Genomic DNA, 27705 nt, shown 5'->3' with positions numbered 1-27705 from the left:
AGTAGCTTTTGTTTTGGTAACTGGAATTGCTTGGTAATCCAGTTATCTGTAATTGGCTTACTTTTTTGTAGTACATTTAAAATGGGATCAGTGATTTAAAATTAGTATTTTGCTTTTGTAGGTTTTCAGAGAAATGACCAATTACAAATGAATAACAACAAAAAAAAAAAAAAAGGAAATTAGTTGATACTAAATCTGTAAAGCTGATAATGTACAATGGTAGTCAAAACATGCAGTGTTTTCTAAGCAGTATTTTGGTCTTAAACACTGTTTGGTACTAACAGACTAAATTGTTGCCATACATGCATTTAGTCAGTGAAGCTATGATGAGAGAAGCTATGAGATTTACATGCCCAGCCACTTGTATCTTCAGAGAGGGTAAGCATAATCTTTTTGTTGCTCCTTTACCTTTTTTTTGTTTGTTTGTTTTTGCTTTTTTTGTTCACTCTCTGGCAGTGACAGCAGTGTATCTGGAAAGTGTTTACAAGGAGGTGCATGCAGTATGGGTATTTTTGAAAAGTAGTGTGGAGGACTTATTTTCACTTGTTATGTATCTAGTAACGTGTGTTTCTAAAGCCAGAATGTGGTGAGCCAGGAGTGATGGATGGGAACAGTTGCTTCTACTACAACTACATAGGAATAGCTTCCATGAATGCTACTATTTTCTATGATATTTTAAATTTCTTGTTCTTTCTTTTCTTGCATTTGTCTCGGCTTATTAATACCAGAACACAGTACTGGAAACAACGAATCTGGTACTCTGAAGTGGGGAGATAGTATCCATATCATGCCTTGACGATCATTCAATAAATTAGCTGTAATGAGCCGTCCTGTGCTAGTGTAACATGTTGAAATAAATGAGAGAACAATAAAACACAAAGTCACTAACACCTCTTTAGACCATAACAAAATCTGAAAATTTGCTGATGAAATTTTCTTCAACATTCCCAAATAACTTAATTTTTCCAACCAACTCCATGCTACAAAATGAAGGATTTTGAAGCCTTCCTTTCAAACTTGAACTGAGTTCTTGTTCGTTTGATCAAACAGTGGCATCTGAGACTTGGTATATCTGTTTTTTGAGTAGGGGAATCATACATAAAGATTCGTTGATTAAGTGAGCCAGTAAAAGTAAAGCAAAAGTGTCTAGAAATTCGTTATTCCAATTCAGTTGGAAAGATTCCAGCAGAAATCAATGGCCCCTGCTGTTTTTACACGAAACACCTGGGTACTTGACAATTAAAAGAAAAAAAGAAAAACTGGGAGGGGAAGACCAGAAAGGATTATGGATTATTGGCATTTATGTACTGAATTCAAGGACATCTGAATGCATAACAGAGGTTTCCTGTTGTTACCTATAAATGTTTGGGTCTGACACCAACACAGAAAGACTAGAAATAAATTAAGGGGCTGTACGAGTAATCTTGTGAGTGCTTAGGTTTTATAGCCTATAAAAAAAGAATCCTTGAAAGAAATTCTAACTTCACAATAAAATGGTGGATACTTAGTAAGCTTCTGAAGGACAGTGCCATGGAAATGTCAATTCAGGGTGTGGTAGCAGTCATAAAAAGAGAAAAAGCAAAATAGATGGTAGGATTTACTGGAAAAGGAATCAAGAAAGCTAGATTGTCTCTAGTGTTATCCATTGTCTTGTTCCTTCTGTAGTTCTGTTTAGAACATTTTTTTAGATATCTTTTTTTCAATATTTGATGAAGCTGGATACTGGGGAAAAAGAATGTTTCATTATGAATGCAACATGAAATGAAAACAGCAGCAGTATTGTAAGCTTTCAGAAAACTCGCATATCGTGTATGGGAATGTATCCAGAAGAAAATATAAACAAATAAAAATCCTCCAGTGTTCTTTAGGATATCAATTTTTAATTGTTTTTTTTTTTTTTTTTTTTTTTTTTTTAAAAAAAATGCTGACCTTTTTTTTTTTTAAAAAAAAAAAAAAAAAGGTGATAAAATTTTTTGACCAGTAGAAACCCAAGCTGTGCCTGTGTATCACCTTACATGTGAGAGTAAAAAGACCTCCGTATGTTAACCTTCATGCCTTAAATTGCTGCTCACAAAATGGAAATGAACGCATTATTGAATATGGGAAATATTTAAAAGTTGAGAATTCCCTTTTCTGGAATTCCCTTTCGAAGGGAAGCGATCATAGGTCTGTCTTGGCAAAATACGAGCAGCAAGGCCTGGCTGCCCCCAGGAGCAGAAGGGTGGCACAAGGCTCTGCGTGCTGCCCTGCAGCCTGGCCGCCCGCCCGTTCCTCAGGCCTTTGCAGTTTGGACACCAGCTGTATGTGGGCTGTTTCCCCTCACATCAAGTTGTTTTGGCTGGCACAAATATTCTGAGACAAGATTGTGTAATTTAAAATTGAATTCTAATGGGACTGCATTCTTTAAAAATAATAAAAAAAATAAATAAAAAATATGTAACTTTCAACCTAAGAAGAGCTTTCCAGGTCTGTCGTGAGGAGCTGTCTGCACCATCACCTCATTCTACAACTCTTGTGCTTACTTTGAAAGCCACCTGCAGAACTCAGAACATTGTAAGGAAAGCTTGAACCCCGAGTGGGGAGAAGAAAGCACCACAATTTTAGGCCTGTTCATGGATCTGCAGGGACAGAGCACCATTTCCCTCTGCTGCTGGCCTGGCAGAGGCCTACTCAGAAGGGCTGCTTTGCTGCGCTGCCTGGACACACTGTGGTTGCAGCGTAGGTCAGTAGGGAGGCCTGATTACTTGTGGAATTTGGGTTAATGCCCCCAAAAATGAAGTCTTCACTGGCACTTTTGTCATTGTAAAATGGCATGTGCTCAGCCTTAGCTCTGCTCTGAAGCTGCTGAATTGGCACCAGTTTCTGCTGGGGACTTGATTTAGTCTTAAATAACGTTGAACAGGGAAGTGATTAAAGTAAAATAGTACAAAACCTCTGAAGAATATATTTAAGTTAAAACTTTAAAATGCTGACCTTGGCAAGGCATTTTTGAGTTAATTACAGTAGAAAAGGAGCATCCTGCTCTTTAAGCAGCATGCTCTGAGAATTCAGCACATCACCACCTCAAAGACATGCTTTGCAGTACTGTGTGCCTCCTTTCTTTTCCTGCTGGCCTTTGGGACAGTTCAGATTACTTTGGTCTGTGTAATGCAACTACCTTCATAAAGGTATTTGCACGGATTGTTTCTTCAGAGCAGGCTGACAAACATAAGTGATCTGTTCTCAAAAGCTGTATCGAGTTGAGATGCTGCTCATCAAACAGTTCTAGTTACCTTTGGTAATTATCACAAGTGCTTTCAAATAATATTATCTCCAGCCTTCCTTATTTAAAAGGGATAGAAATATATCTAATTACAGTTGTGTGTGTGTATACATCACTATATATATTGTGCAGATTGGCAGTGGTGATGTAAGTGCTACTTTATGAAACTGACCTTAAAAAGGTAACTGGGTGTTGCTTTCTACCTGAAGATATTTTTGTTATATAAAACCCGATCACTCTGGCATTGTCAGCAGAAATTCTTGGCACTGTTTGCATTTATGAACATCTCATATTGTTTCAAAAATTCATTTTGATACATTTCAATACAGGGCTGGCTTGCAGTCGTTGAAGGCAGCAGTTTTTTATAGCTTGTAATGTTTTTGTTAGCTCCACTATGTTGCATCTCTGAAAGATGCCAATGTGCATCATCTTCAACAAAGTAGCAGGGAAAATGGCAGGACCTTTCATTCTAAATCTGTGTAAACATTTGAAGGAAGACTGTTTATTTCCAGTTGTGGATTTTTTTCCCCCCTCCACTGACAGCTTTGAACTAAAATACTTTCCCTCTGGGAAAAAGTGTTGTTTTATGAGGATTAGGATGTGTGTGTATATATGCAAATATTTATTTTCAAAGGAAATTTGTTAATCTTCCTCCACTTAAGTTGGGTAACAAAGAAACAGTATAAAATCATTTTCATTAAAATACTCTACGAATGAATACACAGTTACTTTGCAAGCATTTTGGAATGAAGACATTTTTGTAAAGTATCCTCTTCGGTTGTATTTATGGGTGTCCTCGTATTTCAGTGCTTTACTTTTCAACCTGGTATTACCTTGGTGGATATTTACTTTGGTTTTAGTTATAAGCAAAAAGGAAGTTAATGTGTTTTTTATAATTTTGGGTTTGTCAAGTTCCAGGTGCATCAAATATAGCTTCATTCCTTTGACAGTACCAGAACAGCTTGTGATGATCTGTATGGGTGAAATGTTCTCTTACAACTTCAGTATATATTGAATATATGAATTTATATATTCAGTATATATCCTTCTTCCTGTCCCAGCAATTTGAGAAGGAATTTAAGTTTTGGAAATTAGGCATGTATATGAAGATTAAGCCATGGTTCTATAGAAATCATGGTCTACTTAGAAAATCACACATCATTAGAAAACGCTGGCTTTAGTGAAGAGAATTAAAATGATGACAGACATCTTCCTCTGAAAATATCAGTTTATTGTTGATTAATCCAATTGAATTAGTTAAATAAAGTAGAAGGCAGGAAGAGTGGTTCACCATGACATGCCGGCAAGCTATTTCAGATCTTGCTATGTAACCATGTATTCCAAATTGATGGTTAACAGACTAAAGTGCAATGCACTTTTTGGAATTATGTTGTGGAGTGAAGAAGAGGGACCCTATAGAAGAGGTATGCCTGAAATGAAACAGTTTATAGCATGTTGCTTTTGTTTATATTCTAGGCCAATTTTTGTGACCGGTGTATCAAATTAGTGTTGTCTGTAGGTTTTTGGCTTTGTTTTTTTCTTTCGCAGTGGCTTTTGTTTGTGTGTGGTTTTCAGGTTGTTAATGTATTAACTATTTTTCCTTATTTTTCATGAAAAAACTATATAATTTAAAGTCCTTTTTAGGTTTATTAATATGAAAAATATCTTATCTATTGTTCTGGTTTAAAAATACATAGTAACAGGAGATGACTACATTAATTTCTTGAAGTGTTAGCAGTCATCATTTTAAAAATACAGAGTAGTAGGAAAAAATAGGTGCTTTTATTTTTTAGAAATGGGAAGTGTTTGGAAATTGTACGCAGCTTTGCTTCACTGTAGTTTTTTTTTTTTTCAGTAATGTTTCCAAATGTAAGATTCCTTTTGTGAATCTTTTTAAGAAGTCCTACTGCCAATAATATTACAGTCGTACTGTAATTTGCTTGCCCTGTGCTGATGCTATCAGCACAGTCTTTAGACTGTCTTGATCAGTTGATGTTATGGACATTACTTCGATCAAATTTAAAAACATCCAGTGTTTAGCCTTTAAGCTTTTCTTTACCTTTATTTTTTTTTCTGTCCTCCACAGATACTACAACGTACTCCACTGAGCGATCTGAGCACTTTAAGCCATGCAAAGACAAGGATCTTGCATATTGTCTCAATGAAGGGGAATGCTTTGTGATTGAAACCTTAACAGGATCACATAAACACTGCCGGTAAGTCATTTGCAAAGTCTTTTGTTTAAAATAATAATAATCTAATCTTCTGATCTTCTGTCCTGGGGAGACAACAGCCCAAAAAAAAAAAAAAAAATTAGAATTTTATAGATGTAAAGCACTGGAATTTATTTACACTTGATTGCTTAACATTTTTTTGGGGGGGGGCTTCTGGATAATATTTATAAATAAAAATAAACATTACATAAAGCAATATTTTAATTACTTTTATAGATATATTTTAATTACTTTTATAGATAAATCTTCAATATTCTATTGTCTAATGATACAAGCAAGAATGAATTTTTACTTACGATAGCCTTGTGTTCCTTTAAATGCCAGTAGTATTTCTTTACTTTGTGCACTCAAAGTACAGCTTTAACAGTAGCTGTATGCACTGTTCAGTAAGAGAGGGGAAGAGTTGTTCACTTGGCAGTTCTAAGAATTTGTGTTTCCTAGTTTAATTACTGACAGATAAAATGAGTTGTGATGACCATCTGAACCTGCTATAGATAGCTGTTCTGCTAATATAATACCAAACAAATTCTGTTAATATCTATGAACATCTTGAATGTATATTTAAGAATATCAGAAACAAAAAAGAGATTGCCAAAGTTTCTCTAGGTGTAGAGGCCAGCAAATGGGATTGTTATGCGGAAGGAGTACTTTTAACACCTTAAAGATGAGAAGAAAAAAAATCCTGGACTCAAACAATCATTGGACTCAATCCTGGACTCATAAAACAATCATTTACATAGAAGTGGTACAAATGAAATCTTTTATTTCTAATGTTTTATTCTACTTTTAAGTTACTGTGTTTCGCATACAGTGGATGTATTTATGCTTAAATTCTAAACTGAGAGTCCAAATATAGTATAGTTATCTTTGGTATAAACGATTAAACTGCCTGAGAACACTCAGAAGCTTTACTGAGTGATTTGAGACCTAGCTGAAGGTTGGTCCCTCAAGAAAAGAAAATCACAAAATGATTTGTGCCTAGTTTGAGATTTTACTTTAAATTCTCTGCTGGCGATTTTTCCCATTCAGTTGTATGCACTTTAGTGATCATTTTCCCTGTTTGCTTTCTGTTTTCTTATGGCATGCTTACTAAATTAATAATTATGAGTCATTGACTATGGAAAAATGTTGTCCTTTCAACTTCCATCATAAAACTTTACAGGTATTGTTTTCTCAAATTAAGCGGGTGATTTCAATCTTTCTTAGAAGTGTCATGAACTTTGAACAAGGAAATTACATCACTCAAATATTTAAACATTTTTCATTGTCAGAAAACTCATACTGGGCAAAACTGATAGATTTACATGAGCAGAAAGAAACTAACATAAGAATTGGGCTTAAATTTATTCACAAAATTCTGTGCACAGAATTTAGTTAATGTCTAGTAAATTATATGGATTAGGCTATCATATCTGCAAGAGTTTATCTCATAAGAGCTCTGTCTCTTTTTTTTCTGATTTTCAAGATTTTTCACATTGCATTTGCCAAATTCTTGTTTATTCACTGTGATTCTAATGCCACATTCTGACTAAAGGCTAGAGGATTTCCATCCAGGCTTCCACCCTTAACTAAGCAAGCCATAATGTTGTGTTTTCATTCTCTGCATCAAAACAAAATTTTTTATCACCTTCTTGTATGTTATTTTTCCATAGGGAAATACAGGTATCTCATTTGTGAATCTGTTAGCTCTGGTACGTAGCAGAGTTGCATCGCTTGTACAAGTTTCAGATGCCGGCATATTCTCTGGGAATTAAACATCTGTTTATTTCAGTGGGTACTCTGAAGTGTGTGACATGAAAAGATGTGTATATGGACATAAAAATTCATACACCAAAATCAGACAAGTAAAATTTAAAAGGTGATTAAACTAGTTATAATGCTTCGTTTAATTTTTTAAGGACCTTGAAAAGTGTAAGTGGCAGCTCATTCAGAATCACTTTTATGTTACTGTTAAGTATGTCGTTAATCACTTTTAGAGCAATTTATTTAGAATCAGATTTTCATGATGTCCAGTTTGAAGAGAAACTGTTTAATTTGACCTTCAAATTGTGTATCTAGCTCGGTAACAGATTGCGTATCTCCTCATGACCAGTGCCATAATGAGCAGGATGCAGGTGTTTTTTCTATCTGCAGCTTAGAACCATGCTCTGAAATAGCAGCTAGAATGTACTCATACAGAAAAATACAATGTTAGTGTACTGGATTTGTCCTTTAACTAGAAGAAAAGTAATTTTCCCTGAGAATGAAAGGGTTATGGAATTCCCCCTGCAATTAAAAGAATCATTTGAATACTGAATTATGAAGATTTAGAGTGTGAAATGATACTTTGTTCTTAGAATCAAGCGGCATTGTGTATTCTCATTAAGAGTTTGATTTTGCATCTGTTCTGGGAACAGAGCACCAATTTACTGAAATGGGAATTTGCCATGTGGAACAGCTGCAGACAGAAGATCTTGATGTAGCAGAAAACTTGAGTCCCACTCTGTCAGGTTGAAAGAGTGGTGGTAGATGATGTGCTTAGGCAGTTGTACAATCATTCTTGTTCTTTCACATGTATGAGTACATATATGTGAAATATTGTGTTTAAAAAAAAAAAAAAAAAAAGCCTGGGGATGGAAAGTGACAGTTGTGTAACAAATGAGATATGCTGGGTGCTCTTGTGCTATTTTAAACATGTGGCTTCAGTATTTATTTTTGTGAATGGTTTAACACAAGTTCTTTTTAAGGATAGAGTAGGTCAACAGTAGGGAAACTTGATATTTAGCTTTTCCATATGTTGAAATTTCTTCCCTGTTGCCTTCTTGAGAATTTAAAATGATTGGGAGGGTGCTTTTCATTGCTATTTACACAAAACAAATCAAGCACACAGTCAATACTGACACGTCACCGTTTAACTGGATATTATGTAAAGCAGCTTTTACCAGGAGAAAAAAAAAAAAAAAAAAAAAAGTATAGTTTTATTTCAAAGACTGTATCTCAAGCTTTGTTGTATCATTTTGTGTCTTCTTCCCCCCCCCCCCCCCCCCCCCCCCCCTTGTTTCTGAGTTAATTCTTCTACCATTTTATCTCTTTTTAGTCTTTTAGTCCCCTTCATTCCTTCTGATTACCCATTTAGGACTGCAAGACGCTGGATGAATGAGTGGCTAAGACTTTTGAAGGGAGTAGAGGATTGCTCTGTTGTTAAATTTCTCTTCCAAAAGAAGCCATTAGGACTATTGTGTATTCAGTGGAAATCTTGGAGTAGCAATGAACTCTAATGTATTTTTTATCCATATGAGTATGCTGGATGAGATATTCCTTTTGTCACTCGTTCTTGTCCTTCATCTCTCCTTCATGAAGAAAGCAGTAAAAAATCTGAGTGTATTTTCTGAAAGCAGAAAGTCTTTGAAAGAGTAGATTCACAAATGCACAGCAAAGAAAACGCTATTCCTTGTTAATGTAAATACAGCGGATTGTGCATATACATCCAAAGTGGACAACACTGGTTATTGCTCCCAAGTTTTCAGATTCCATAGGACAATGTATGGGTTGACGTAGTTCTGATAAGAATTCTGAGCTTGGTGTTCTTACTCAATTTTATGCATAAAAATTTCCATTTTACACTCATTGATGAAGAAGTGATACCAGCATTGCTCAGTTATGTTTAAAATCTGTTAGTAGACACAAAGGAATAATTTCCATTTAATGAAAGTCCAATTTGTATAAATGCTTGTTACATACTGTCAGCTTTTATTGTTGATCTTTCACATAGTGGCAACTGTAATTCAGGTGCAGCCCTTGCTGTCCCTGAAAGCAGGAGAAACATATCAAGCAGACTGGAATTAGAACAGCTCTGATCAGGGCATAGGTCATTCCTTCTTTAGGAAGAAATTCTTCACTCAGAGGGTGGTGAAGCACTGGCACAGGTTACCCAGAGAAGCTGTGGATGCCCCATCCCTGGAAGTGTTCATGTGTTCAAGTATTCATGGCAAGGCTTGATGGGGCTTTAGGCAACCTGGTCTAGTGAGAGGTGTCCCTGCCCATAACAGGGAGTTAGAACTGGATGGGCTTTGAGGTCCAACCCAAACCATTCTATGCTTCTATGATTTTAATCATAGGTATATATAGGTAATATATATAGGTATATATATACCTATATAGGTATATATAGGTATCACATTAATATAGGTATCACATTGTGTTACTATTAATATAGGTATCACATTGTGTTAATATAGGTATCACATTAATATAGGTATCACATTGTGTTACTATTGCATCACATGCTTATTCAGCAGCACTTCTAAAACTCTTGGTTGCCTTCAGCACTGCAGTTGTTTCTGTTAGCTCAAGTGAATCTACCTGTGTGCCCCAAGCTTTGCAACTGTGATAGTTCTCAAAGCTCAGGCTTGTGAAAAGTCAAGTTGCAGAATTTCTGGCTAAGAGGTCTCTTGCAGAGTCTGTGCATCCCAAGGGTACCATCTGCTCAGCTATATTGATGTAGTCAAGACTATACTAACAAAAAGCAAGTAAGTCTTTATTTCTTTAAGTAATATTAAGAACAAATCTGGAATTTTTCCCTTTTCCCTTTTTCATTGGAATGCCTCTATTTTTCTGGTCTAGTTTTAGATACCTCTTTTCCTTTCCCCCAAAAACAAACAAATAAACAAAAAAAAAAAGTGGAAAAAAACCACATCAGTTTGGTGAATGCTCTTTCAAGCTCCTGCCCCTTGAAATTATGGACAGAAGTTGCATGGCTTCGCTGTCATGTACCTGTTTTATCCTTACAAATCTCTTTAGACAGGAACTGTGAAGAAATCTGGTTTCTAAACCTGAGAATGAAATGGTGCAAAGTTCAAGAGATCTGTAGGACTCATACTTGTTACCTAAGAATCATAAGTTTTTGTTATTATCCAATCTGATGTGATTTTTTTTTTACTACTTTATCTGAAACTATACATAATTAATATCTTAAGATTTGAGCTAATTTAAATAGAACCAGTTAATCAGGATTCAAGCCTGATCACACCAAAAACTAACATTCACTTGCATAAAAACAGTACTTTTCCAGATATTCTTACTGATTTTGTAACAGTTCTTTAAAACTAAGACCCTTCAAGTCTGATATTGTTGTATAATCATTCAGTAAATAATGTTTTTTCTTAATGTGAAGCTTGTGTTTACATGTACAAACTTCACAAAAACAAATGAAAGTCTTTTAACTTCCCTAGTGAAATAGTGTAACCGTATTATGTGATACACACTGAATATGGTTGTATTCAATAACACCTGATTAATGCTTTCATAATTTAATATTCAGAGGATAGAGGCTCTCAAGAAAGCTTCTTGTCAAAGTACCGTAATTATTGATTAATTTTAACAATCTCAACACTCCATTTTAGTGGGTTTTTTATTTACAAATTTTCCCCTAGATTATTGCACTTGGCAGATATTTACCTTCTTCAAACTTCTATAACTTCTGCTGTAGAAATTAGTCAGCTTGAAATATATACATATATATGCAAATTGAAACATTATGAAGTTGAGTTACTTTCAAATATCTGAAAAACTTGGTATTTTAATGCAGCAGTGTAACAGCCTGTATTTTGAATGTCATACTAAATGTTTCCCTTTATGTGTTTATTAAAATTTACTCTTCTGCACATGCTTAAGTTCTTGAGTATTGCAATAAATCAGTGATTACTTGTTGTTGCTGTTCATATAGTACTGTTCCTTCAAATATCTCTTAAGTTTTGGATGATTTTTTTTTCCTCCAGAGAAGTCACTGGCAAAATATCTATTATCCGTTTATCTTTCCTAACCATTTTCTGAAGTAAGCTTGCATTAGTCTTCCTATTTTGGAGAGGACAAATGAATTTTACAATAAAAAGAAATATGAAATGAAGTAAAGCTCTATATTTAGTTTTGGTCTTCCATCAAGACGCTATACTTTGTATTAATAGTATTTCAGTCTGTATTTGCTCTCTGCTTAGCACTGTAAGCCAGATTTGCTAGTTATTTCCTTTGAAAAACTCAATTGTATGAATTTCTCATTCTATTTCAGTCTTCCTTAGTTGTGAAACTTATAATCGTGGTTCAGGTTTTGAGGAAGATGCTCTTTTCCAGTCAGAGCAATAAAGTAAAGCCACAGTACTGTACACATGAAATGCATGCACAGATATTTTAATTCTGTACTGATTTAACTTCATTCACCTATGTTATTCATTTGATTTAAGTAAATATTCATAAGAAATAAAATTTGTAGTCCATTTTTGTCATGTATGGAAAATTTATTCAGATTTTATTCTTAAAGAGGAAGAAATTTGAGGAAGCAATAAAGAAGAAACAGCCAAAGTTAATGTTGAACCTTAAGAGAATGCATATGTTTTTAAACATGTATCACCACAGAGGACTGAAAAATTCTGGAGTTCATTTCTTTTTCCCAAAATACTAAGCAATTAATCTAAGTTAACAAAAAGGATGGGAAATCAAAGATAATGGCACAGCCCCTGCATATTTTTTTAAACACCTGTTTTAAGAGCATTCACATGTTTTGAAAGCTGTATGTTTATAATTCATAGATAATAGCTGTCAAATCAAACTGTTAATTCTTTAAGTACGTGCAGTTATGTCGCAAACATAAGAGAAGTGCTTTTTCTCAGAACTACCAGTAATGCAAGTGAAACAAGATTTTTCTGGAAGCTTTCTGTAAATTATCATATCTGGAGAGGTGAAAGAGGAAGAGATCCAGTTCAACTCCCTTTGAATTTGGCAAGACCCCTGTGATTGGCTTAAGGAAGAGTTAGGCTATAATCTTGAATTCTTGAATTTTGGTAGAGAGAAGTGCAAAATGAGCAACTGCTTTTTTTTTTTTTTTTTTTTTTTTTTTTCCTCTCCTTATGGCTGCTAATAATTCTTGGATTTCTTGATTTGTCACCAAAGTGGGAGACTAGGAAGCAATGCTGCACTAGCATTTATTCTCATATCTCACCAGCAAGCACACTTAACGCTGGTGGAACCTTAAATTTTTGTCACCACATACATCTTCTTGTGCCTACACATTTCTGAAGCTGTGTCTTGTCATTACTGGTTAGCAATGCATCTTGATTGTACAGCAAATCTACACTGCTAGAGAGGACTCAAATCCATTTAGTATAAAACACAAACTTCCATAAAGAAAGTTGATTTTTAAATGTAAGAAACCGTCTCTAACCTGACTCCTGTTTTGCAATTCTAAAGGGAAATAAAGTTATGTGACCTACAGAAGACTATTACTCAGTAGTACATGCTGTCTGAAACATGAAATACAATATGAAGAGGTAAACTCAGAAAATTGGAAAAATACAAATGGTAAAAGCTTTCCCCTGCAAAGGAACAAGGGAATATTCAATCAATTTATGAGTTGTGGTGTGTTGATTTCCCCTACCCTCCTTCCAATGCCTATAAATGGAAAGAGGAATGTATAGCTTATACTATACACAAGTATTTGTAGAAAAGAAAACCTTAAAGCATAGGCACAAATATCAATCAAGTATATTGTATCTGTCTTCAAGCTAAAATATGTAAATATTCAGCCACCAAACCCTGCTTTTAAATTAACTTGGAAATGACTTAGGGTTTTTGTTGTTGTTGTTGTTATACCTCCCTTAGGCAAGAAGGAATTTGTGAAGTGTGTAATGCAGACATCTGAAATCTCTCATTTAAATTCTCATCCTTGCCAGTGTCTTAAGTACATGGGAAGGAATAGCATTTCCAATCTAATCCTATCTGCAGACATTTTCCCAAAAGGCGTACTGGAAAAAATCTTAGTAGGAGAACAAATAAACCCTGGACAATTAATTGAGTCATTTAAATAGAAACAAATGCCAACTATATCAAAATGCTAACTACCAAAATTTTAATCCACCGGTATTCTAGCTTAATCCAGGCAAGAAGGACAAACAAAAACACCCATTTCCTCCATGCATCCTTCTGCAAACAAAACCCTTCATACTAAATACATAGAATTGGGAGAAATGAGGCAAAAATGTGTGGATCTTTTACTGTTATGAAAACTGAGGTATGTAGATTAGATGTGAAGGTAATGTAAACTGTAATTTGTGAGTGATGGCAAAGAGGTAAATATTCTGATTCTTATAGTGTACCCATTTTACTGCATAGCAGTCAGTTGGTCATTTGAACATGAAACAAACTCCTTGAAGCTGGTCTAGTGCATACAGGGATAAATTCTCTAAGCCACCTAGAAGCAGTATCTACTAAGTAGCAGATTTATATAAAGTGTTTTCAGAGATATCTTCAGAAGGCTGTAATGAATTTGGGGCTGCATTTTTGCCTTCAGCCACTTTGCAAACCAAAGATTTTGCAAGAATTATGCAATTGAAGAAGGCTAGCATCAAGACTAGGGTAATAAATTGACCCCTACTTGAATCAATATGTGAATTTGATGTCGAATGCCTGGCTGCTTAATATGGCTATGGTGTGCCCGTGCAATCTTGTTAGCTAAATTATTAAAATGTGAAGAATATGTGATAGTGGAATGCAAAATACAGATATCTCTGCAATTACTTCCAGAGGTCAAGCCCCTGCTATAAATCAAAAGAGATATAAAAAGTAAGTTAAGAAAATAAAAAATCAGCTAAATGTTATTGTTTGTCTGCTTTGCAGTCTGGATTATTATGGTGGACATCACTGAAGTGTAGTATCAGTAAACAGTTGGTATCGGTAAACAGTTGGGCAAGTGTTTGGGGCTGTCAGTGAGCTTGTTGAAAGAAGAGAGAGGGGGAAGCGTTACTGCTGTCAAGTGCTGTTTCTGTTTGCTGTTCTAAAGTTGCAACTCATGGAAGCAGTACAGATGTTTCAAAGTTGAAAGCAACTATCTGTGAACTTCTTCAAAATTCGTTAGAGGAATTTTAATCCTCAGTCTCGGAGAGGTTTTAGATGCTCCTTCCTGCTGTTCACAATTTCGTATGTGATGGCGCATGTTTATGATGTCATTTAGTTGCACAGCTGCAATGGGAAGGAGTGAGAATTAAGGGAATTACAGCTTTGAAGAATTTATACAAGGGCACTATTTCAGTAAAGGACAGTTAATTGTCTCTTTCCCTGAACTCTTGATGCTATTCAATCAAGTTCAATCCACAGTAGCCAATTCACAAGCAATAAAAGCATAAAGATCACCTTTCTTCAGAAACTTTTCAATTACTTTTATTTCAGATACAGTATCTGTTATAGTCTAGGGCTGAAGTTCATTGAAGGGATATTTATATATTTGTAGTGCCTTGACAGGCACTTTTGATGTATGAAATTAGGTATTTAAAGATCTTTGTGACTTGGGAAGGAGAGAGACAACGTAAAACATAGGATATTGCAGAAAAAAAAAAAAAAAAGAAAAAAAACTTCCAATGGATGCTATTTAATGTTATGGCTGTTGGACAAAAAAAATATTTATTTGAGACTTTGGTATGATTGCATATATGATTTTGTGGTTTATACCTCACAATGTAATTATCAGAATAGGAATGAGAATGACTTCTAAATGGTTTGTTTTCTGAAACTAATATTCTTGTCACCTCTAAAAGTCAAACATAAATAACCAGTCTTACAAGTACTTAATTTTATCCTAGACTGATTTCAGTCGGAACACTAGAGTTGAGTGAAATTTGAGATTTTCATTGCGCATCATAATAGAATGTTGTGAATAATTTACTTTGAATTGCGGAAAATATATGTTCTTATTTATGCTATATACTTTATTCTTGGTGTTGCAAGATGGAATCAGATGATTTTTAAATATCTAGCCTTTTTCCATTTATCTACAAGTTCTTCCTACCATACTTTTTTGACTTTTTCTCTTCAAATCCAAATTGGATCTGTGGGAAATTCAGAGGCAGAAAGCTGTTATTTTATCTTTTTCAACTAAAAAACAAACAAACAAAAAACAAAAACAAAACAAAAACAAAAAAGGCTCCAAGGCTTTCGGTTTCTTTGAATTTTCAAACCATAGAGGACCATGTTTTCACATAAAGGATTATCAAAAGGAAGAAGGAAAGAAATAAAAGCAGAGATAAATGTTAGTTTATGCTATAAAATTGATTACAGATTTGCCAACATTTGTAGATCCTGTAGACCTACTTTGAGAAAAAGTTGTATGTTATTACTGAGTAAGGAAAACATGGCCAGACACACTCAAGTATTTTGGTGTCTTTAAAGATGCTCTGGGTGGAATGGGACCCTTTCCTAGTATCTCAGACTGTTTCAGAGTCCAAATGCAAACTCCTATTTTATTATGGAGTTACCGAAAATTATAAGTATTGGTGCCGCAGTATATTACTAATGTCCCTGCGCATTAAAACAGGAAGGATTTTGAAGATGAGCACTAGAAGAATGTCTTGGCAGTAGGCATCATAATAGACATTTCTCTTAAGCATCTCTCATATTAAAATTGCAGATTCAGTATTAATAAGGGGAATATAATACTAATATATAATTAAAATCTAAAAAGCGATATTTTAATATAATTTATAAAGTGATATAATTAATATATCACTTTATGTTTAAATAAATTGATGACACACAGAAAGCAATACACGCAATATGCACTTGAGGAATAAAACCAACAAAGGATGTCTTTTATGATGTAAATTTGCTATGCCCTCTTTTTAATTCAGATTTTCAACTGCCACTATTAGTTTCATCTTTTTCCTCTTTAGAGTTCTGTCATCTTTCATAGATGTCTAGTAGTGTCATAGAAAACTAGGCTCAGAAAGATGTCATTTCGTAGATGTCATTCGTGTGACCCCAGGCAGGTAACTTCTGATAGATGCTTATTTGATTTGCCCTGAAAGACTGGGTATTTTGTAATGCTACTAGATATGTTTCAGGGATCTTTTCAGTGATCCATTGGAAGGATTTTTCTGTTCTGTTGCTGTTTTTCCCTTTGTAAAATGCTACTACTTGCTTTGTGACTTCTTTTACTGATTAATTACATTTTTTCTTGCTCCCTCCACACAGTGTAGCTTCTTGGAGACTAACTTTTCCAGTCTGTCTTAAAGAATGGAGCTTCACAAATCTTGAATTCCAAGTCTACTAAGTTTAACTACTGAGAATGTTTTGACAAAGGACTTTGTCACTGTAGGGCAGAAAGACAGCTGATTCATTCTTGTTACTTGCTGTATGCTAGCAGATTGGCCACATAGCCCCTAAGCTTACTTTCCATTTTCACGTGTGCTAACTTTGCAACCATGTCATAAAGCTTATTTTGTATTAACACTATCTATTCAGTGGATAATCTTCTAGCAATAATAATGATTTTGTGTTTGACTGGTATTTGTGGACTTGTATTAGGATCAACTGATACTTTACTCGTCAAATACGCAGATGGCTAGTCTGCATAAAAATGCTTATTATTAGGAAAACTTCTGTTCTCTGAAATCTTTCAAACTGAAATGCTAAAAATAATAAATGTGGGGTAACGAATGGCTGCAATAAATAAAACAACATTTCAGAATATTTAATTCAAAAGCTCTTGGGAATGAATTTTATTTTCTCATAAGAAATTGTTTTCAGTGAAAATTTGAATTTATTTAGTCAATTTTGGCTTCTGTGTATTGAATGGACTTTTTAGGTTTTCTCTAGATAATCTTTTTCAACTTTTTTTTTTTTAAAGGAAAACCAACAGCATTGTGACCGTTACTTATACTGAATGGTGACTATAACAGTCATGACTATACTTGTGTAGCAAAACTCCAAACAAACTTTCAAATCCCATTTCCCTTTATAGGTTAGATGAGTTCTTCTGCATGCCATTAACTACTAAAAACATTTCAACTTTGTAAAACCTGTTATGGACAGAAAGAGGACAAAAGGCAGAATCAAAAGGTCACCTTTTTCAAATTTCTCACTGAACTCTTAAAGCACAAAGATGTGTAAAAAAAAAAAAATCTTAGGTATCAGGTAGGTTTTTTGTTCCCTTCAAAATTACATTAACCACAGTAGAGATGCCTTGCTCTGGTTTTGGTGCTTTGTGTGTTGCTCATCTTTTGTTTTCCAAAGTGATCATAAACAAAGCTGAAGATCCACGTGTATCCTAATTTCCTATTTACTGTTGGACAGCTTAACATACCGCTTGTCATCCATGAGTATGCTGTGCTGGTCATGTAGTGTTCCTTGACATTGAGCAAGTTGGAACAAAAAGACTGCAAACAGGTCAACATTTATGAAAGTGTATGGAAACTTAACACTTGTCAGAAAATCCGTGTGGTATAAGGTTATTAATGTCTCTGATGAAAATCTCTGTTGAAACTTACAGCAATTTAATTGCTTGTCTTAAAGCTGCAGAGCTTTAATTCTGACTAGACCCATAATAATTTATTTAATATGTATATTTTAAATCTCTGAATACTGTCACAAGCAAATCAATATAAATTATGCCTTTTTATTGGTGGTGACTGTTGAACATCAAGTCTAGTGTTAAAGTGCTGCTTTTTAATTCTTCTAGGTATTTTGAACATATTACTATTACATATATTATTAAACGCTGGTATATTATTTTTACACTGGTTATGGAGAGTGCAAAGGAAGCATTCTCCATATGGAGAGTATGGATTTGGTATGGATTTGTTATTAATCAGCATGTTCTTCTAGAAAAATGAACATATGAACGAAAGCTTGGACTTGCTGAGTTAGAGCTTTTACAACAGTCCTACCTTTGAAGTAAGTTCAAATAGGAAATAGAGTTTTTCTACAAAGATTATTGTATTTTTAATTAGAGCCTTCTGAGTGAATTAGATGTGAAAAGAAATTTGTCCTGACCTCATCAGGTTCCTGATGTACATTGCTTTTTGCATACCCATGTATATCTTAATATCCATTATTCTCCTGGGAAGGACTTTCAATTGCAGCAGTTCCCTCCCTGAAAGAGCAGAATCTACATGGTTTAGGAACGCTAAAGGTATTGGAATGATACTTTGCACAGAAGCTGCACTGAAATCATGCTGCCCCATTTCTTCTGCCCTTCTTTTTGTCCCCTTATTCTCATTTTATTTTTTATCTATGAGCCCCTCCAATAGCATTTGGATAATGAAGAGGCTCTGGCTTTTTTACCATTTTAGAAGTCCCAAGGAGAACAATCTAAAGTGCAGAGTACCATCACTGTGTTGAATTGCTAGTGTATTCTGGATGAATTCTCAAATTTCATCTTAAATTTCTTGTTGTGACTGAAGCTTCTCATAGGGCCCATGAGGATGACCAAGTCCTAAAAATGAGGTTTTCAATAATAATGCTAGGGAAATGCTACCAAAAGAAAAAAAAAAAAGTTTGTTTGTTTGTTTTTGTTTGTTTTTAATTTTCAGTGAAAAATGTTCATTTCAAATATTTACTCTTGCCAAAGCCATAAGAAAAGTAAGGCAGCTTTACCAGTAAAGTCGGTGATTGCTGCTGAGGAGCAGGGATATGGCAGCAGAGTTACTATATGGCGATCAGCTTTGAGGACTTCTCTGATGCAGAAAACGTAGGAAACAAAAATTAGAATATGATGAATAAATAAGCAAATAACAATTAAATGAGGATAGGTGCGTGAGCATGGAGGTTTTTTATTCAAGTACTATTGAAGTCTTTGTATGCTGAGGGAAATTGTGTATAAGGGAATGTTGTCTATAAATATGTGGCGCTACTTTCATGCTAAATTGCTTCTGTGTCACCATGACTCATTAACCAAAAGATAACGCAAAGTCATTGGAACTTCATGTTACTGTATTGTCCAGGGTCTATATAATTTTTATCCTATTAGAACAATGATCCATTTGTTTTCTAAGTAATTCAGCATGCTGCACTAGCTTTCAAGCTCCATGCAGGAAATCAGTTAATGTTACTGTGCAGCAGAAGAACATGACATTGCAGCTGGTCTGGCAGAGAACGTATTAATGAGATATTTATCTAGTGTGATAAAGAAAAGTTGTGCTAAAATGGACACAATGAGGAGTATTATCTCTGTACTGCAGTGTTGGTTCCAATTATACACAACACAGAGAGAGGGGGGGAAAAAAAGATGGTACCGGAAAAGCGAACGCCTTGGTTTTTTTCCTTTCTCTGTTACTTTGACCTTTCCAGTCATTCCATTCAGGGGCGATACACATCTCTCATTGTGGGTATCTATTAGAGCTGATAACAAAACAATTAAAAAAATATTTTGTTATTACTGCATTTGGAGCGGGGCTGAGTGTTAAGCTTTGTATATTGGAGCATTAGAATTGCCAGCTTTTCTGGGACCAGGAACTGATAAGTTTAGGAAAACATACTTCTCTCAGAAATTTTCAATTTCTTCAACACGATTTATTTATTTTTTTAACCCCAAACACCTCATATTCCATACAAATTCGGCTTGCCTGACAGAAACTTTTCCATATCTGAACAGTTGTGGAGGACTAATTGTTGTTTTTTCCCTTGCCTCTATGCCCCACAAAGGCTCCCAGACCCTTGAACTGTCTGTTCTGACTGGCCTCTCCCATAGGCCAGCAAACCTTGTGTTTTGGATAAGCCTAACTATAGCCAGGGAGTTGTGTTTGTCAGAGGCTTTCTTGAACATCTACTGTAGCATCTGCTCTACCAGCTTCTGCACTGTGCAGTTTTTGCCAATAGGAATTTACAGGGAGCAAGAAACCTGGCAGGGAAGAATGCCAAATAATTTAGGAAAATTACTCCTTTTAGCAGTCTATCCTGTTCAAAAATAAGTCAAAAATAGAGGCTTTGAAAAAGTTACGTGCTTAAAATCAAAGATGTGTTATTAGTACACTGTTTTTGTGCTTGGTTGCTTGCTCTTCTAGGACAAACAGGATTTATAAGTGACTTGTGATGATTAAAAAAAAAAAGTTCATGCAAGAGTGGAAAGGAGCATAAATCTGTCGTAAAATGCCTTAAAATCTGTATGTTATTTCTGAGAAGAGTAAGCCTATAATGGAATATTGTCATACATAAGAATAAATCACAAGATATTTTTTATTTGAGATCTGCTGCTCTTCTCAAAGAAATTAATCTAGGTAGCTGCCTCCCAGCTAGTAGGGAGTAGAGAGTAGAAGGCAAATACCAGGCACCGTCTGACAGAGGTGAACTAAAAGGCCAAGTGAAGCCACCCACAACCAGAATTAGAGAACACGCTGTAAGATGTGACCAAGAAGGGCATCCATGAAAGCATTGCAAGGCTGACCAGATTCTACACTGGAGACCAGTGCAGCTTTATTTTTCTTCATTGCTTCTGAGATAGTTAAGTTATTCAGCTCTGCATTACTTGTGAAGAACAGTTAGTATTTCAGTTTATCCAACTTATCTGTCTAGGATATGAATGTGAGTAAATGCAGACCTATCAATTACTGATATTTTATTGCTGCTGTTTTTAAAGCAGGAGAAGCTGGTGATAAAAGTTCTCTGGCAAATTCATGACAAGTGAGTCCTTGTGATTAATCCTCTACGGAGACCGATGTAATACTTGGCTCAGGAGAAATGGGTTTGTCTGGTAAAAAGACAGTAACCAACTGCCAGTAGTAAAAATTTGCTAGTGGTGAATATGCCAAGCCTTTCAGGCAAAATGTTGCTTTGGGTTATGCTGATGTCAATCATCTCCTAGGGTGAAGACCAAACTTAATCTCAGTAATAATGCTAATGTGTTGAACATTTAGCCCTGTGGGGTTTTCTTGCTTTCGAGTCAGAATTCAGAAAACATAGTCATGATCTGTGAGACACAGAAATTGTCCTTCTGTCTTTTACAGAAAGAATACAAGTTGAGAGAGGTTTGAATACAGGTCAAGAGAGGTTTTCAAAATCATAAAGAAACACAGCTACGTGGACTCTTAGGTATTTTGCATAATTAATTTTGTAGCATTAAATGCATACATGAAAAATTGTTCACAAATCAAATGCTGTTAAATATTAATTTAAATTTCTTATTAATAAAAACTAAAGCCCTTTTTGAGATGAAAATTGTAAATTATACATTTATATATGGAGTCCTGTGGAATAACTGTAGCAGCATGTTCTGTTTTATCAGTTAATTGAGCAGGATGGCAAAAATCTCCTCTCCCCAGACAGTTTACATCTAAGTAGTTACATGTGAATGCATCTTTATTATATTTTAATCCCAACTTCAGAGCACTCTGTGCTTGAATGCTAATGACTTTTACTGCAGTGGAGACATTCAGTACACTGCATTACGAAGATTTTTATTTCTACCTTTTTTTTTTTTCTGAAGTAATACACTATAGAATATTCCTGAATACAAGGAAATGGATGAGATAGTGGTGATGTGTGCAACATGTTAGTCAAAAACAGACTGTATGGATTTGAAATGAAATGCAAAGTTACTTCATTATGCACAATGGATAACTACAATATTTGCAGAGAGGAGTTTTCTAGTAAATCTTATTATATGCTGAAATTTTGGCTTCAAAATACTCCTGCAGTTCTCCAGAGAGAATTTGCTGTACTTTCTCTCCTGGTGTAGTTTGATTTTTTTGATGTTGTCAACATAAACTAGAAAACAAGAAGCTGCATATTGATAGAGATGGAATTAATTAATTTATTTGGATATTGTTTTAAAATTATTCAAATGAGTTTTTTGTTTGTTTGTTTTTGTTAGATAAAAGGAAAGCACTGCTGCACTTAGATACATTTGGTAATTTTTTCATAGTTTCCAAGAATTTCATAATAGACTGAGTTTTCTCATGCTCGGATGGCTTAACATTAAAAAGGATAGTATTTACATTCTGACATAGAATCTTAGTTAGGGATTATAGTGTATGTAATCATTTACTAATCTCTGTAATTATGAAATTATGCTGGAGGTTAGCTACTGATCTTTTTCTCCTGCACAGGAACAATGTTTAAGCTCCATCAAAATAACCGAAAGCCAAAAACAGAGAACAATTTTATTGCTACTCCTGATAGCTCCAAAGTTATTAATAAGTATGAAAAAGCTCCGGTTACTCATTGATAAGTGACAGATGAAAGCCTTTTTCAGTAGAGGTAGTTTGGAAAACTCACTGTTTCTTGACAGAGAAGTAGATTATGTACAGGATCTAAGTTTTTTTTAAAACATGGTAGTGCTGAGCCTTGTGTGCCAACACCCCCAGGAGTAAGTCTACAAGTGCATATGGCTGTTCAGAGGGTTAGCCTCTTTTCACATAGAAAACTTCTTAGCAGTGATGTTAATGAAAGCTGGAGTGCTATTTGTTTTCTGTTCAAAATTTTGATGGAGTATTTATTTGTCCAGACATTATATATTTTTCCCTGTGAACACTTTTTGTGCCTTTAATTCCTAATTCTTTTTTGCTCTGAATTCCTAATTCTTTGTTGCTCTGTGTATGGTTACTGAAAGGACCCAATAGTTCACAAACATTACAGACTGAGGTAACTGTGATCAAGTGGAGAAGGCAAAGGCATCTTCTCTGACATTGTCTTCTGATACTACTATTATTTGTTTTTACCCAGAAATTAAGCGATGTAGCCTTAAAAGAGTAACAGTACTAATCATGGAGCACAATTTTAAGGTACAGAGGAACGTACAGACAATGTGAACTCATATAATATAGAAACATGGATTTGTGCTTAATGAATCACTGGTCACAGTGCAATCTGAATAATATAGCTAAGTAGAAAACAATAAAAGCTAAAATCTTAGGCTTTTACTTCTTGAAAATATTTGCAGACTTACCGGGGAGACTCTTAATGCCTGAAAATGGGCAGGACTGCAGACAGTTTTTTCCAATATTGCTGAAACTCAGCTATTTCCTATAGGAAAACAAACAACAAAACAAAAAACAACAAGAAGTAGTACCCATCAGTTGTTTTTGCTAATTTAATCTGTTGACATCTCAGAAAACAGTCAATGCCTGAAAAATAAATGTCATTTTTTCCTCTTGGTGGTTGAAAGGGAACTGGAGGTTGGGATGTGTCATTTATAGACCAAACATTATACAAGCTATTTAGCTGTTAAAAATTATTTTAACTCAGTGGTTAGAAGACTGCATTATGCATTACCATTGTCTCTTATCCTGAGACAAATTTGGGAAGTTTAGGAATTGTCACTTTAACCCTTTTTTTTTTTTTTTTTTTTTTTAAAAAAAAGCATTTTGTGGGGCAGACAAGGAGATTGACCTTTTATTTAGATTCATACTCAGAGCAGATGTTAGTTAGCCAGTTAGTCAGCTGTGGCAATAAATATCTTTATCATCCATAAAGTCTGATTTTTGAAGCCCAGTTCTCCTCTTAATTTCTACACAGCTGGAATGACACAGAAGTCTAATAAAAAGGTAAAAAATTTGCAATTTTCGTTCATAAAGTGACTAGGCAGTTGAGTGTATGTAGATGATAGAAAATGTGTATCATCCTGTATAATGAGAATGAAGTAGTAGATTAATATTATTTTTCTTAAAAGTTATAGAAGTGAAAAGTACTAAATTAAAAAAAAAAACACCACCACCACCAACATTTTTTTTTTCAAGGTGTTTGTTGGAGTTGACACAACGGTGTTATTTGTTATGACACGGGTCTTACTGTTCTGTCTAAAGCCAAAGGAATGTTTCTGTAGTGCCTGGAGAATTGGTACTGTACTTCAAATCTTATTATTTTGATTCTTTCTTTTCAGGTATGTCCTAATCATGAACTTTTCATGAATAGTTGTTTGTTACAACTAGGTTACAGCTTTTAACCTCTAGCTTTTATTAACCAGGCAACATTTATACTTGCTTGTTTGTCCTGCTTTTTGAGTAGAGGCACAAAGGTAATTTAGGACTGATGTTTTGTCTTTGCTTTACTGCCTTTCTTGGTATGTAGACTGCAGTAAATTTTGGGCTTGGATTCTCTTCTAGTAGAAGTTTGCACTTGCTGTAGGGAGATCTTGATCTCATGGGATTTGTAGATCGAGAAAACAGTGTCACAGTCTGAGATTTCCACATACCTTTATAAATGCATTTATGCATTTGGTAACCTTTGGTAAGGAAGGTGGTAACCTTCCTTATAAAACAGAACATTTTGTATTATTACCTCTCACACATATGGCTGTAATGACTTTGTAAATCGGGGTTATTAATTGCATTTGAAACTAATTATGTATTACACTTTTCTCTGTCAGGTTGAAATTATCTGTCATACTTTTGATAGCCAGTCTGCTGATCTGCAGTTTACCCTGATAAATCACTATTAAGCAGGTCTTTGTTTTGAGATTAGCTCGCTGTTGGTTAGTGAGGAAGGATGCATGTGCCTGTCTGGCTGGGGAGCTGTCTCCTTTCTGCTGTCATAGGACCGGGGATGCACGTGCTGCACTGCGGCCTGCTGCAACTGTTGTTGTTTTCTCTGATGTTACTTAATCTGAGCCTGATCAGTGTCTTAAATAAGTCTTAATTGCAGCACTGGATAAATAAATAACGAAAAGTGGCTTTTAATGGAATGAAATGTCTACATGCATATGTATCATTCGTTTAATTTTTGCTTGCTAGCTTATCTCAGACACAAGTAATTTGGGAGTTGTTTGTTTAGCCTGTTCCCATTTGTCTGTTCTTTTCCTTTTCCTTGCATTATAAACCAATCTATTGAGCGTAGCAAGGTCAGATGTAAATCTTCATGACTGAAGCCTGTATTGTCTCTTGACTTCAGATTTTACAGATGCTATTACAGTTACAATCTTCTTTCAGCTCCTGCTGGAATGGAATCCTTTTTGATTGCCATTTTTTCATTTTAGATATAATCAGGAAAGAACAACATACTTTATGCATAAATAGATTTTGTTTAAAAACAAACACCAAATCAATTTTCTGCTTTCCAGTCGTCTGTTTCAGGATCTGGTCTCAGAAACAAATAAATGAAAAGAGAGAAATGTCTTACTTGTTTATTCAAGATGAAAAGTTATACTTAATCAACTTAGTAATAGTTTTTATAGAGCTTCTTCAGAGGTTGTGGATGTGTGTGTATCTGTTTCCTACATTTTAACTGACCTGACTCCATGCAAAATGCCTTCTTCAATCTGTGAATTTATTACGCATCATTGCTGGTTTGTGCCAGGTCAGTTACATTGAGGGCATTCGTGTTCTATCTGTGAAGTTCCATTGTATTTTGTCCTGCTTAGAGTTTCTGCACCAAGTGCATGAATACTTGCTGCAGCTTACCCACCAGGACATCAGCGTATGGTTTCCGGCCCCTCATTTGCAACCATTCGGTATGACGTTTCATTTCATGAATTGTACTATGATGAACTAGATAGGATGGAATTCTGTAGGCATGACTTGCCACTCTCTCTAGCTATCATGAAGACAAGTAGTGTCAGAATGTATGTACATAGAAAAAACAGTTTTCCTTTCAGATTTTACTGTGTTAAATTTATCTTGTTTTCATTTGAAAACCAGTCCCTTCAGTGGAAATAAGTGATATTTAATGTTGAGGCAATATTCCTTGCAGTCCTGTCTGATTTTATTTTCAGAGGAAATTTTCTCTGTTTGGTATAGAAATTATGATAGGCAAGATTGATTGTGGATGACAGCGAAATGTTTGATCACCCAATGCATCTTTTACTTCTTTTACTTTTGAATACGTAAGAGGTGTATTTTGCCCTTCTTTTTTTTTTTTTTTTTTTTCCTTCTTTAATTTTTTCCCCTCCCTCCTTTCTCCTGTCTCCTCTGTGCATAAGAAATTTATGTCACGACCACTTGTTCAGCTTTGGGAGGGTAGCTGACTTAAGTCAGTACTGAATGTTAGTGTCTATATAAAATCAACCACATAAAACAATATAAGCTAATATTTGTGAAATGTTTGTTTTCTAGTTATCAGCACTTAGTAACTGTTACTGAAACTACTCATTACTTGCAGTCTCTTTAAGATGAGCTGTTTGTTTCTAATTGTAGTTCAAGCCAAGATAATAGCTCACCATTCCCATGATAAATTATGGTAACTTAGTAACCCTTTTTCTTCTGCTTACCTTTTTCTCTTTTTAATTTAAAATCTTGCATGTGATGATGTTTTAACTTCAAGATTTATTTGGAGATACAAATATTGAAGTACTGTCCTTGCTTTTTATACTAGTGCACAATTTCACATCAATGTGCTAAACCCCCACACTAGATGTGATTTCAGCAGTAAAACACTTACTTGAAATATCAGTTGGAACTATGACACGAATTTCAGCCAAATTCATTAAGCCAGTGATTGAAAGCATAAGGGAACAATACACAGAACAGAAAACTCAAATGGAAGTTCCCCTTGTTCACAGTAGTGTAGATAGTGTGAGTAATTTCCCAGCTTGGCTCTGTTTCTATTGGCCGTGGTCTAGCAGAGGCCATGGTCGTATGTTGAAATGAGATGTTCTGTTTGGGCATAGATGTGAGGGGAGGAATTGCTCTGAAGATAATTAGGCATTGAACGATGTGTCTAAGGAGGATATGCAATCTCTCTTCTTGAAGGTGTTCAAAGCCTAATTGGACAGAACTCAGAACAACCTTGCCCAAATTCAGTTGTCACCTCCTAAGCAGCTTTCAGACTGGGATTGTTCTAACATGTTTTATGCATAACAAAGGACTTGAAAATAAATAAATAAATAAATAAATAATTAAGGTCCCCTGTTTCTCCTTGCAAAATCGTATTTCTAAGAAGCACTAAGAATTTCCTAAAGGAGTCACAAAGCTTTGCCTTGTGCTCCATTTTCTTTGCCGTACATCAGTTGTGGATTTAATGCCAGTCCTGTGGCATCCAGATAATTAAAGATTGATCGCTTTCTGTAAATGCAGTGATAATCATCAGTCACCTGAAGTATTTCTACTTAATGGGCTAGATATTTCCATACTCTTTTTTTCTTGCATGCTTTTATGTATCTCTTTTTTTTTTCCCAATATTGAGACATGAAATTGATAAATAAAAAAAAAGAGAAAACGTTTTTTTTCTTTTTTTTTTCTTTTTTTTTTTGTATCAGTAGACTTGATCACTCTGGACATTCTTATCTCGAGTGATTGTCTCACATTCTAGATTTTGAATTTTCATTGTACAGATACAGGTCAAAGTGTTCTTTTTCTGTTTATTTGTCTTTGGACAAGTATCCCCCAAAGACCGGTTCTAGTTTTAGGTGGAGCTTTCTGTTGCTAGCAGGTAGAGTTGCTTAGATCAGGAGTCAGATTTGCTCTGATTTGACATCTGAAGGAGCTTGCTTCTCTTTATTGACCTAATAGAAAAAAAGAATAAAGATTGAGAAATTATGTATGTTTT

General features: G+C 34.8%; 1 protein-coding gene across 5 annotated transcripts in view; it reads left to right on the top strand.

Annotated features, from left to right (window-relative positions):
- The window catches only part of NRG3 (neuregulin 3), a 394717-nt gene that overhangs the window by 161304 nt on the left and 205708 nt on the right, over positions 1–27705 (top strand). For all 5 annotated transcript variants that reach the window (XM_072039476.1, XM_027459942.3, XM_027459940.3 and 2 more), the window contains exon 2: positions 5349–5478. In XM_072039476.1, the coding sequence (XP_071895577.1) occupies positions 5349–5478 (130 nt within the window). The remainder of the gene's footprint in view (positions 1–5348; positions 5479–27705) is intronic.

This window comes from Anas platyrhynchos, chromosome 6 (genome assembly GCF_047663525.1).
Source record: "Anas platyrhynchos isolate ZD024472 breed Pekin duck chromosome 6, IASCAAS_PekinDuck_T2T, whole genome shotgun sequence".
NCBI classification, from domain to species: domain Eukaryota; kingdom Metazoa; phylum Chordata; class Aves; order Anseriformes; family Anatidae; genus Anas; species Anas platyrhynchos.
The sequence above is the reverse complement of the archived record's forward strand: the minus strand, read 5'-3'. Positions and strand labels throughout refer to the sequence as shown.